Source organism: Ceratocystis lukuohia, assembly GCF_044167205.1.
Source record: "Ceratocystis lukuohia strain C4212 chromosome Unknown Supercontig6_pilon, whole genome shotgun sequence".
Classification (NCBI taxonomy): Eukaryota; Fungi; Ascomycota; class Sordariomycetes; order Microascales; family Ceratocystidaceae; genus Ceratocystis; species Ceratocystis lukuohia.
In genome coordinates this window covers 2,723,248-2,735,382 of record NW_027263525.1, presented here as the reverse complement: position 1 = coordinate 2,735,382, position 12,135 = coordinate 2,723,248, and the positions used below count along the sequence as shown (strand labels likewise).

Sequence of the window (12,135 nt, the reverse complement as noted above, 5' to 3'; positions counted from 1 at the left end):
ACTGTATGCTTCACATGACAGTGACGCCTTTTATCCCTGGCCTCAAAGAAGAACATCATGCAAAAACAGAACTCACATCCGAAATTTGAGGTAGCACTCGGAGTTTCTCATTGCCCGGACCGGACGTAAGCGAAAGCTGTCGCCTATCTCATGGGAACGACATCCTAGACAAGAATACCAAGGCTAGAAAGACAAAATAAAAGCGCAAAGAGCCATACAACGCGCTCCTGAAAGAGGTGGTCACAAGAGAATCAACGCCAGAGATTTCTTAGCCCCTAGGAGAGAGACGAGGCACGTATTAAAGAGGAGGCGGTGTCATGGTTGCAGAAAGATAACCATTAGTCGTATGTGCCAAAGGCGCCTAACGGCTACGCTGTGCTACATAGCGCCTAAAATACGTAGTGCAGCTATGTAACAAACACTATTAGCGCTGTCAGCGCCCTGTCTGTCCTTCGTAATTCAAGGGCTTCAGGTATCTTTACCGCCTTTGGCGCTAAAAAGAGTTGGGCCAATCAACTAACAGCATTTGCCCCACAAAACTAAATGAGCTTACACCAGCTCCCCCGTGGCCCGTGGAGGCACTGGGGACAACTAAACAAGGCATGACTTGAATTGGTAAGCTAAGAGGATGGATGGTAAGTGGATTTGAGCCCCCAAGCTCTGCCCTTCTATACGGACACCGCACGGTCGACGTTTAAGTCTATGCTACGTCCTGGAACTATTCCTTTTGTGTAAAAATTGGTCCTTAAAGTTTATGTATTAAGTTAGGTAAAAAATCGTTTACCCCTCTCTCCATTTATCTTCGTCTCCTTTCCACAGATAAGAACCCAGTCTTATCTATTTACCCGAACTTTCTCCGGAGCACTCGTGGACGTTTTCTCAACATTTTGCATTGTGATCCTGAATTCATGATAGGGTGTCAATACTGTCACGTGTTCAGCCACAATAGGTTCGGATAAGTGGGGCACGGCACGTATGGGACGCCACTTAACATATATACCGCGCCACGCAACAACGGGTCCCTAAGAGCGAAGCGGGGCACGCCAGACTCGAAAATCCGATCAGAGATAATAAATACAGCAACATCAGCAACAACAGCAACAACAGCAACAAATAGCTCGACGCTCTGTACTTAAGTCGGCTGCTGCTGCTGAAGACCTGTAAACTAGCCATTGCCCTACCATGAAGCCCCTAACGGACATAGGAGTGATGAAACTTGGCCATGAGGGAAAAGCGGACATGGCACATTTCAATGCATTTGACACCTATGACAGGGCTCCGGATAGCCTCCTCAGTTTGTATGTAATAAAAGAAAGGCAAGCCAGCCATGTTGCTTCGTAGAGCTGCTATTATAACAAGATCGCAAAAGTGAAGACCGCTCCCTTGGGCGCTTCTCTCTTTTCTCTATCATTCCATTATGAACGGGACACAAATTGTGCTAAGCCAATGGATACAACTTGGAAGGGCTGCTCTCCGATTTGAAACTGGCTGCATTTACCCTACAACCATCTGGCTCTCTCTTGCTGCCATTGCAGTTCTCGAGGCTGGATATCTAAATATCTGATGAAGGGGGGATTGGCTTACTGGCATCAATCATGAGTCTACAACCTATTCCCTCGTTGTATCAATAAGGACTTAGCTTATGCAACATGATTAGCCTGGACGTTATGGGTGCATTATCCTCCCACAATCGAGAAAGTGCTACATCCCGCTCTGTCATTTTGTAAGTACTGCGGACATTTAATAGTCTTGGGCCAGATAACTATGCCATATAGGAATGGCACTTTGTTATCCGTAGCTCATAGTAGCCTCATGTGAGAAGACGTCTTGGCACTCAGATGTTCTAGTCTGGACCGTGATGTTTTGGCTGGGCATCTTTTTCCTGAAGCTAACAAACACTGCACATCTTCGACCAGCATCTCCATCTGATATATGATTCTTCCCCGCATTTGTGACGCCCGCGGACGTTCTCTATTCATGGCAGATATCTTTCCTGCGCTTGCAGAATACTGCGACAGCACCCATTTCAAAAGCGAAGAATACTACCGCGATATAGACTTACACAGCTACTATATACATCGGACAAAATAAAAAGAAGCTTGGTGATGATACTGATAGATCATAACCGCGGCAAACTAAGGTAACCCTAACATGTAGCGTGCTTCATGAGCGAGTGGGCCTTCTACCACTACTTATTGTGGAGAATCTACCCATATTAGCCGATGTTCTACCGAATAGGGGGGGGTAGATTCTCCACAACGTATCTCATAGTCGACATACTCGAGGCTTGACGAGGGAGAGAGTGAGGGAGGGAATATAAGCAATTCTACAGCACATTACAAAACTAAAAAGTAAGTATAATTGCATTGGACCCAGATGCCAGATGCATTACAAAATTATATAGTCTATTGTCAGGCACGTGCATTGTGGCCAGTCTTGCCGCAAACACCACTGCATCGCGCCTTCATGCGCCGCTTCTCAGCACAATCACTACTCCCCTGTGTTACCTCCGTTTCTTGTTTGCCCGCAGACTTATGATGCATCAAGTCCTGTGGACCTTCCACAGTAAGTGATTCTCTCAGTTGCACCTGTGTTTTTTTAACTCTCTGGCGTTTGCCGAGAGCTTCATTGGGTTTTCGTAGCGAACCAATCTCTGCTTCCAACAGGGACTCTCGGTGCACTCTTGCCTTTGCGCTTTTCGCAAACTGGCTAACAGCGTGGAGCATATATGCGCTGTTTTGGTAGTTGGAGATACGAGTTTTAATCAACTCTGGCTGCGATTTGGCTTCCAAAGGGTTCTGTGGTGTCTTAGGGATCCAAAGGTCGACTAAAGTTGAGGGGGTCCTAGTAGGTGTTGGAGTCAGTATCCACACCTCTAGTTCAGAAAGAACCCTTTCTAGGTTGTATGGCACAAGTCCAGCTCCCATACATCCGGTGGCTGAAGGTATTGAGAAGAATGAAAAGGCATGCAAAGTGTAGCAATGTTGCGTTCTTTGCAGTAGAGCTCGGGTATAGCAGAATGGTGGCTCTCATGACCGCCAAACATCAACAGTCGATGGGTGCCTTCCATACGGCTCGCTGTATGCTTGTTGAAGTGCTTGATCCAATCTAGGCCTACTTTTTTGGTAGCCCAATCATTGTCAGTTGCTGTAATAACCCAATCTGTCGGAAGATTTCTCTCCGTGTACCAGCTGGCCAGATGGTACCGCTCAGCCAAGATGATGAATGGTGGGATAGCCCAGGCTCGAGCATTCACTCCTTGGATCACAGTTGTCTACTCTCGGTTGCCAGGCTGAGTCAATTTAGTCTTGCTATAGCCGTCTGAGATAGTGACCACTATACGTGCGAAGATGATTTCCATCATAAACCCAGTCTCGTCGAAGTTGCAGGCGTCCTCATGCAGTATGCCATACTAGGCTTTAATGTTCCGTATGAGCGCAAACTACCCATCGGTAACTTCTGGGTCTTCCCACTTTGCTCGCTGATGATCAAATTTGCAAGAAAAACGTGTGCGAAGTTCTGGCCGGCGCTTGACGAAGTTAGAAGACCAGTTCTTGCCAACAGCCGGCGCGTCGCGTGCATGTAGCAGTTGGTTGGTCATATCTTCCATACCACGCAATCTAGGTGGGAAAGATCGCCCACATAGCTCAAGTACGTACTGAACAACAGCTTCCTCGTCTCATTCGATCAGCTTACGCGAGTTTGGCAAGGTATCGGGTCGTGCAGTCCGGCCAGCGGAACGGCGGGATAGCATTGTACGAGTAACGTTGCAGATATTTACTGCGGCTCGAATGCTTAGCTTGCCGTCATTTTTCATAGCTTTGAGGGCTAAAATAACCCTAGCTTCAGCTGGAAGCAAGTCCGCAGATTCATTTAGAGGAATTTGGTATTGAACACGAAAGACGCGTGATGGGACAGAAGTGGCCCGCTCGCTTATGAAGTACGTTATGTATATATGTAAATAGCATAGGCCTTGGCAAAACTGATTCATCCAATTCTTCAGCAGCACCGCGACACATGGGCTATATTTACTGCACTCCAAACAGAAAAGACTTGGAACTCATGTACTTCACACATAGTAACTATGCTTGCCCAGACAGATCATAGCTCATTGGCTGTAGTGAGCCTCCCCCCCATTACACAAGCATTCAACCTGCGGCAACACCGCCATATTGCAAAAACGAACTTACAGACAATAGGGAGTAGATGAGCTTTTGCCTCTGGCAGGATGAAACCATCCGGTCTTTTAATGAGCCCATGTGTAATGCGCTTTGTTAGAAATCCGCCTTCAAGCCACCGAGGTGCATGACTTTTACTTTTCAAGCAGGAGCCGGCGATGGTATGGCTTAAAAAGCAATAGTACTTGGGGACCACAACTGCGCATTCATACATTTATACAGCATTACTCTCAGATATCCGCCAAAACATTTCGGAGTCTGGTCTTGGCATCAAAGATAAGCTATTCAAAAAGCCCAGCCAGCCAGCATATCGATCTGCATGGTAAAGCGACTTCACAGCCCTTATCTAGCCAGGCGTGCCAAGTATCTAGATACTAGATGTAGCTGGCAACCAAGGCCGTGTTTCACTAGCCCTCTCCTAGCAGAGAGATGAGGTGTAAAAAGGCACTTAAATCATCGGCGGAGATAACCTCATGCATCGGTATACAGACAACCCTGGTGGCAGGCTAAATTCGATTAATAGTTCCAAAAGAAAAGATACGAAACATGCTGCACCCGCTTTCTCTTACAGATCTTCTCCTGCCTAGGGCTTGCATCACAGTCCTACCGACATTGTGAATCTTTACGCAAATCAATTGATTCCCTCATGATTTCACATTTCCTCAGCTCGTTTTTCTTTATCAATACACTTAAAGCGAACCTAGCAGAATAGAGCTCAGAGTGGTGTCAGAGGTTGATTAAATGAAACTTGGGGAGCATGGCTGCTCTTCATTAATAGGCAAAGCCTAGATAATCATCTATAAAAGTTCCCGTACGTTAAGGTATCACTTTCCCGCCTGGTATCATTTCGTCTATTTTTCACCCCCCCCCCCCCCCACACAAGTCTATCTCTCCCCCTCGCCATCGCCCAATCCCATGGGAGTGACACTGGATGATGACATCTCCGCAGTTAGGTGGGGCGCGAGGGGCGCTGAAAGCTGTGCGAGGCTCTGTTCAGAGTCAGAACTGCATTGATCAAAGCACTCGATCTGCCTGTCTTCCTCTTCCTCCTTCTTCTCCTCCGGCTGCTGCTGCTGCTGTTGCGGATGCTGCTCGCCACCCTCCCCTTCCATCTCTTCTTCCTCCTCCTGCTGCTGCTGCTGCTGCTGCTGTTGCTGCTGCAGCTGCTGCCTCTCCTCCCACTCTCCCTCATCCCCATGTTGTAGGTACTCCCCCTCACCCTCATCCTCTTCCTCCCACTCTCCCACCTCCTCCTCCTCCTCCTCCCACTCTCCCACCTCCTCCTCCTCCCGCTCCTCCCCCTCTTCATCCCATCTTTCATTCTCCTCCCACTCCTCCCCCTCTTCATACTGTTCCCCCCACTCCACCGACTCGTCTTTCTCCCCCTCTTTGACCTCTTCCATAACCCCCGTCTCGTCTCCCCCGTCAGTATAGCTACCCTCCTTTGACGTACTCCAACTCTGATCTGTGTACTCTTCGTAGCTGCTCTCCTGCTTCTCATCAGTGCATGCGTCGCTGCAACTGTCGTGTTTAATGTTATTTTCGAAATCATCGTCAACGTAATCTTCATCGTTATACTGATCCTCATCTTCAATAACGCCGTTACCACGCATAGACTTGCAGTTATTGGGGTACAGATGGCAAACACGCACAGCGTCTGTGACAGAAGGGAACAGGGAGGTGTAATTGGGGAGCTCAATTCCTCCCTTAGGGATGAGAGGGTTGCCGTCCGCGGCCGGGTCTTTGTAGGCGTTGGGACTGATTTGCATGACCGAGTAAAAGTCATACGAGCCCTCGGTTAGTAGGCCTAAGTCTGTAGGGTCAAGGGGAGTGAAGTTGCAACCATAGCCTGTGCAGGTTTCAGGGTCACAGTTGGCAGGCTGATAACCAGCAACCTGCCCATCGGCATCCACGACTGTGGTAGGTTTAATGCGATCGCAGAAAAGATCAAAGTTTTCGTTTCTGTCAAGGCGCTGGTGCTCATGAGTAAGACCGAGAACTGTGTTGAAAAGGTAGAGTTAGTAAAGAAAGATGACAACCGGCCATCGACTTGGGGGAGGGTGAATATTACCGTGTCCAATCTGGTGAACATAATCGAGAAGATTGTCGGTCTCGCCCAGAAGCAAGTAGTTGCCCTCCGGCCGGGCGGAGTGGCCAATGCTGCTAGCGGAAAGCTTCCCGGGAACGGCCTTGATAGTCAAAGGACCAAGTCCCCAGCTGCCCTTTCTATAGCCTCTCTTGATGAACTTCAGCCAAGGCAGTTTAGATTGCCAGATCTCAATAGCATCATTGAGCATTCTGCCTCTAGCTCTCTCGCTCTCCCTATCATACCAGAAGAAGTATATCTTGCCGTTAGGCCATAGGCTGTGCTTTCCCTTTTCAACTGATAGAGAACGACTCTCATGTTTGCCTTCGACGATTGCAGCCTTCATATTTTTCATGCTGTCATAGATCTCGTCACCGTTAATTATGGCACGACCGTCATACTCGAAGTATGCGACGCGGCGGTAGGCCGTGTAGCTGGGCTGGTTGTTCAGCTCGAACGGGTTAAGAATGTATTTCATTGTGACAGTTTCAGCAAATTCCGAGGGGTCCAGAGACCGGTCGTCACTGGGGAAAGCAGCCGCATTAGCCTTAGCCTTAGAAATGGCGGCAGCGACGGCAATCGCATACGTGAGTAGCATCGGGAGGCGAGAGTTTGTAAGTGAAGCTTCAAGATAGTATTACGATTCATATATGGTTTTATAAGCCCGCAGCGCTCGGCCTGGCAAGGGCCAGACAAATTAAAATGAATAATGAATAGAAAAAAAGGGGGAAAAAAAAGCAAGTGAGCCGATAGAGATGCCAGAGGAAACGGGGAGAAGACGAAGAAGCGCAGACGCAGATTCAGAAGTGGTGGCAGACGGAGTAGCGTGACAAACAATGGCTCAACCATTATATAAGTATAGCATGAGTCCATAAGCCACCGTCATCCAAGACCCTGCTCGCATCAAGTCGCCATGCCGAATACATGGCCTTTCCCAGAAATCAAAGAACAGCGGCTTTCGAGAGTCGGGAAATAAGTGCACGGTGGTCTTCATAAGTGCACCGATGAAGTGCAATGTGCCCTTGTCGGCCAGAGCCTAAGGTTCTGCTGACATATAACCCTTGTCTAGTGAGCAGTTTGCTATTTTGATACAACACCCATGCCCTATTATTACGCTTTACCATGTTATTTGTAGAGCAAAACGTTTTATGGCATTGCCGAAAGCGTTGACGAGTACTAACACTAACTAGAGGGGAAGGAGAAGATGCAGTCAAGTCCCGAAGAAGAACACAGCAAGAATATCACGAAGCCCATCGCGTCATTACCGCGAAGGAGGAAAAACAAAAAGAAGACAGTAAAAAAGACAAGAGCAAAAACAAAAACGAATACCTCAGTCACGCAACCAACCTTGTTTCAGCGCCTGGTGGGAAAACCCCAAAGTGGTCGACCGACCCAAGTCGCCAGGGAGAGGAAGAAAGGCCCTCCCTCTATCTTAGCCCACGATCCTAACCAACTGCCGTCTACTTATTATAACTCACTCTGCTTTAGTTTAACCCATGTTTATTCTGGGATAGCATTTTAGAGATCATCCTACACTCTCGTGAACGTCGTACTAGCTAGTCGGCTAGCAGTTACCAAGACTCATATTGGACCTAGCAATGCCACAGCATAAGCAGCGGACTGAACAAGAGACCAGTGGACCCGAAATCGGGTTTGGTTCAAATTCCGCAGCACAAGAGATGGGATCCAAGGTGCCAAAGCTATGTCAAAACTTAAAATTTCTATGGGACTTTGGTGTTTTCGGCCGTCTTCTGCCGACAGGACTTCCAGATGAAGCCAGGATCGTTCAAGAACACGGGTACCGAGAACGGCACTTTGGAAAGAACTTGTTTGCGCGTTTCTACTCGCTTATTTAAAGAACTCGCGGCACAAGAAAACGTGGGAGGTGTCAGAGTTAGAGAGCAGAACCCAGATAACTGGAATCTAGGGTTAGGATATCTGTGGGTTAGGGAGCCAAGGTTTTATTTTATTATCACTATAGAGCAAGGATGGTACAGTATATATTAAATACCAATTAGGCAGCTGCACACTGGTATTTACTGATCTTGGCACTTGCTATTTAGATGGATGACCGCCTACCACAGGCAGGACAAAGAAGGAGCCAATCAGGCAACACGCAGCCTTATCTTAGACCATTTCTCACAGCGGACAAAGTATACACAATGGCAGTTAAGTTGCGTCTTGCTGGGCAGCGTCCTTGGCAAGCGCAGAGACATGGGCGACTCTAGCGACAGCCCTCGCCAAGTTACGTATTGATATTTCCGATGAAAAAGTTCATGCTTGGGAATGCCAAGAGACACAGCAAATCCTCAAGAGCCTTATCTTTGATTTCATGTCAAATGCAGCACAGCTCGCTCGCCTACCTTGCATTTATCCAAGTCAGCCCAAATTCCTCCTAGGCCAAAAAGGTAGTTGCAAGCTCGATCGTGTAGTAGACGTAATAAATCAAATCAAAGCTCGATGGCAGGCACCTAGCGAGTTGGTTATGAGTGGGGCAATCAGTATTCTTTGATTGGCCAGCTGTCTTACTAACCAGAGGCGGTGAAAGCTGTCTAAATAGTAAAAATCTGGGCCCAAATTGGTAATAATAGGGCCTGGCGAAAAATAAAATTCTGATTCGAATAATTAGTAACTATTATTAACCACAAGACACCATGGTGCAAAATACAAGCAACACCCGATGGATTGGCTATGCATCCACGCTGTTGCAACCAGGCTCTTTCTAGGGAGATGCAAACACTTGCACACGATGGGGTATTGGTTCTACGATACACTGGCCTTCTGTAGGAGCCTGGAATGGATATTGGGCGCTCTCTAGCTCACCCTGTACTGATAGATGCCGCCTTTGACGATGGTGGCTTCACCCGACACTAGAGCCACCCAATCTCTTCTCATCACATCATATCCACACAAATAGCAACACGAGAATATTTGTTATTTTTGAAGAAAAGGTTCCATTTTCGTTATTCGGCGCCCGTTTTCGCCTTTGAAAAATGCCAGCAAATTGTTCCTGGCTTTTTTCTTTTTCGTATGCGCATGCACTATGCTAATCTATACGAAGCTCTAAAACCAAAATTGAAAAAGAAGGAAAGAAAAAGAAGAAGAAGAAAAAAAAAAAGGGACGAAGGGAAACACAATAGGCAGGAAACCCCCATGATGGATGTGGAGGTTGATGAGGAAGTTCAAGTGGTATCATCAACAATGTGTCAACAGGCCTGTGTGAGATGGGGAGAAAGCAAAAGGAGAAGAAGAAAAAAAACAAAACAAAAAAACAAAAGAGCTAGAGCTGCACTACATGAAATCCACGGCCATGTGTGCAGATTTAGTAGATGCGGCCCTTGGCCTCAAGCTTGACGTTGGTCTTGCCCTCCAGGACCTTCTGGACAGTGGCTTGGATATCAGCCCAGTCACGGAAGTTGACAAAGGGAATCTGCTCACGCTCGCAGTAAGTAACCAGATCTCTGTCGATCTTGGCGAACAGTAGGTCGGTCTCGCGGGCAGCGCACTGGTCAGAGACACCGTCGCCAGCGTACATCATGATGGGGCGCTGATCAGCGGGGATGGAGTTGTACTTGCGCAGCTCAATGCTCTTGTCGTGACCCTCGATGCTGCAAAAAGCTAGTGTTAGTGCATGTGGCCGATTAAAGTTGCATGGAGGGGCGGATAATTTCGCGCGACAAAGGGCTCGGAGCCCAATGCAGAAGCGAGCGACGAAGGAGGAGGGGGTGCCAGGCGAAGGCAGACAAAACGTGGGGGGAGGGGGAAGGGAAAGGAAGAGGTGGTGGGGGAGGATCGTGACGTTTAGACCCATTGTTGGGCAAGGGGCCGAGGGAAATAAGTTTATCGTCTTAGCTTACCTGTCGTCGCGGAACTTCAGCGACCAGCCATCGGCATCGTTGATGTTGCAGCCGGGCTTGGCCTGGATGTCGTTGGAGATGATCTCAATCTCATCGACAAACTCCTCGCCAATGGCCTTGGCCAGCAGAGCGCGGATAATGGGCTTCATGCCGCCGGACAGGACAACAACGGGAACGTTGTTGGCACGAGCCCAGCGGAAGAAGACGGGGAACTGAGGGTCCAGCTTGGTGTTGTCTAGCAACCACTGCTGAGCCTCAGAGAAGGGGGTCTGGACGCTGTCCATCATCTCGTTGAAGGCGTCGCGGAACGAGCGCTCGCCGTTGAGAACGGCATCGTTGGCAGCACAGCGCTTCTCCTTTCCGTAACCGATGGCATCGCACATCATGTAGTTGGAGTCAGAGGTGGTGACAGTGCCGTCAAAGTCAGTGAAGAAGATAACCTTGGGGTCGGTCTTCATAGCGGGGGGGATGATGATAGCCATTGTGACGGTGTAGGAGAGCAAATTTGCAAAGATGTATGTATGTGTGAAGTTGGTTGGACTAGTCTGAGCTGCAAAGACAAATATAAAAAGGAGAGGGGAGAGTTAACAACAGAAGTCAGGGCAGGATGTAGATGGGGCGGTTGCAATGATAGAGAAGTAGGAGAAAAACAAAAGATCAGAAGAGAAGAAGACTCATGCTCTTATACTCCACTGGCTTCATGTCGAGCTGGCTTGTTTTGCTGACTACAAGATCAACGTATAGCAAAAAAAGCAAAGCCCGCGCCACTCCCTCCTTCTCTTCACCATGCCAGATGAAATGGGGGTTGGTTGATGTTACCAAACAAAGGACACACCGGGACCAAGCGTTAAACTCGGACTCCTCCCAGCCAGTGTGCCTGGTCACCAAGCGCTGGGTACATGGAAATATGGTGTAGATCTATCTATCCACCTTTCAACTTGTCTATTCTTGCTGCTTTGCTGGCTTAGCTGTAACGCCGGAAGATCCAATCCAATCCAAAAAAAGAGAAAAAAAGAAAAAAAAAGTGTCAAAAGTGTGGACGCACTTCCGAGGTTGACAAGTTACAAGTTGCTTCCTTCGCGCTGATTTAGCTTCATGGCCCACCCGAAAAGCTGGCAGAAGCGCAGGAGTGGACCCCTGTGATGCGGCTCCGAGAGAGCCCCGCCCCTCTTCGGCGCAACTCTAGCCCAGTATTAATGTGCCTACATGGTTGCGTGTTTGTGCCAGCCAGTGCAGACGCAGAATGGGTGCGGTGCGGTGCTGTAGGGACAGGCATGCGATAAGCAGCGTGCACATATACACGTATGTAGGTATGTATGTGTGTACGCATGTAGGCATGTATGCACCTATCTCTACTCCCTAAATAGTATAGCATGTGTATATGTGTATAGACACACCGCCGAGAGATGGCCACACCAGGACATGAACACCAGGGTGCAAAGTCCAGAGCATGAGCACGTTCTCAAGCAAAAGACATCACATCATCATGACAATGCAAACTGTACGCAGCCTGCTAGAAGGAATCAAAGAGGAAGTGAACTGAGCCAGCCCGTTGCGCCTATAACGTCATACCGCCCCACCCACGCCTGCCGCTGCCCTGTAAATAGCAGCACAAAAGTTTTCAGCGTCCGCACTATCTGGCTTCCCTTTCCTCCTCCTCCTCCTTCTTCTCCTCTCCTCCTCCTCCTTCCCCTCCTCTGTCTCCTGCCCCTTTGTCTTGCTACGCACAACTAAAAACCCCCGAGTCTGGGCTCGGATTCTTCTGGTGAAGCAGAGCTGCGGCTGCTCTAGTAAAGGCCCTATGAAGTAAGTGCATGAAGGGATTTATCTGAGGCTCCATTGAGGCTCCATTGAGGCTCCATTGAGGCTCCATGAGGCTCCAGTAATAGACCCACTTAGCGCATCCTTCAGCACACAACCCACAGCCAACGACGGGAAAAAGGAATTTACAAATTTTATAAAAAAATATGCTACGCTATAGGGCGAAACACGCAAACTTGGCAACTACTAACGC

The 12,135-nt window shown here is 48.4% G+C and overlaps 2 protein-coding genes across 2 annotated transcripts; both read right to left on the bottom strand.

Moving 5' to 3' along the window:
• Window positions 1-5,062: 5,062 nt before the first annotated feature.
• Window positions 5,063-6,862, bottom strand: HOO65_060638 (uncharacterized protein; the record flags this gene model as incomplete). The annotated part of the gene is made up of 2 exons (XM_071003804.1): window positions 5,063-6,177; window positions 6,250-6,862. 2 exons carry the CDS (start codon window positions 6,860-6,862, stop codon window positions 5,063-5,065), a joined length of 1,728 nt encoding a protein of 575 aa, XP_070857988.1.
• Window positions 6,863-9,586: 2,724 nt separating this feature from the next.
• HOO65_060637 (putative phosphatase YNL010W) lies at window positions 9,587-10,603 on the bottom strand (the record flags this gene model as incomplete). Its single annotated transcript, XM_071003987.1, has 2 exons — window positions 9,587-9,872; window positions 10,122-10,603. 2 exons carry the CDS (start codon window positions 10,601-10,603, stop codon window positions 9,587-9,589), a joined length of 768 nt encoding a protein of 255 aa, XP_070857987.1.
• Between the last annotated feature and the right edge of the window lie 1,532 nt (window positions 10,604-12,135).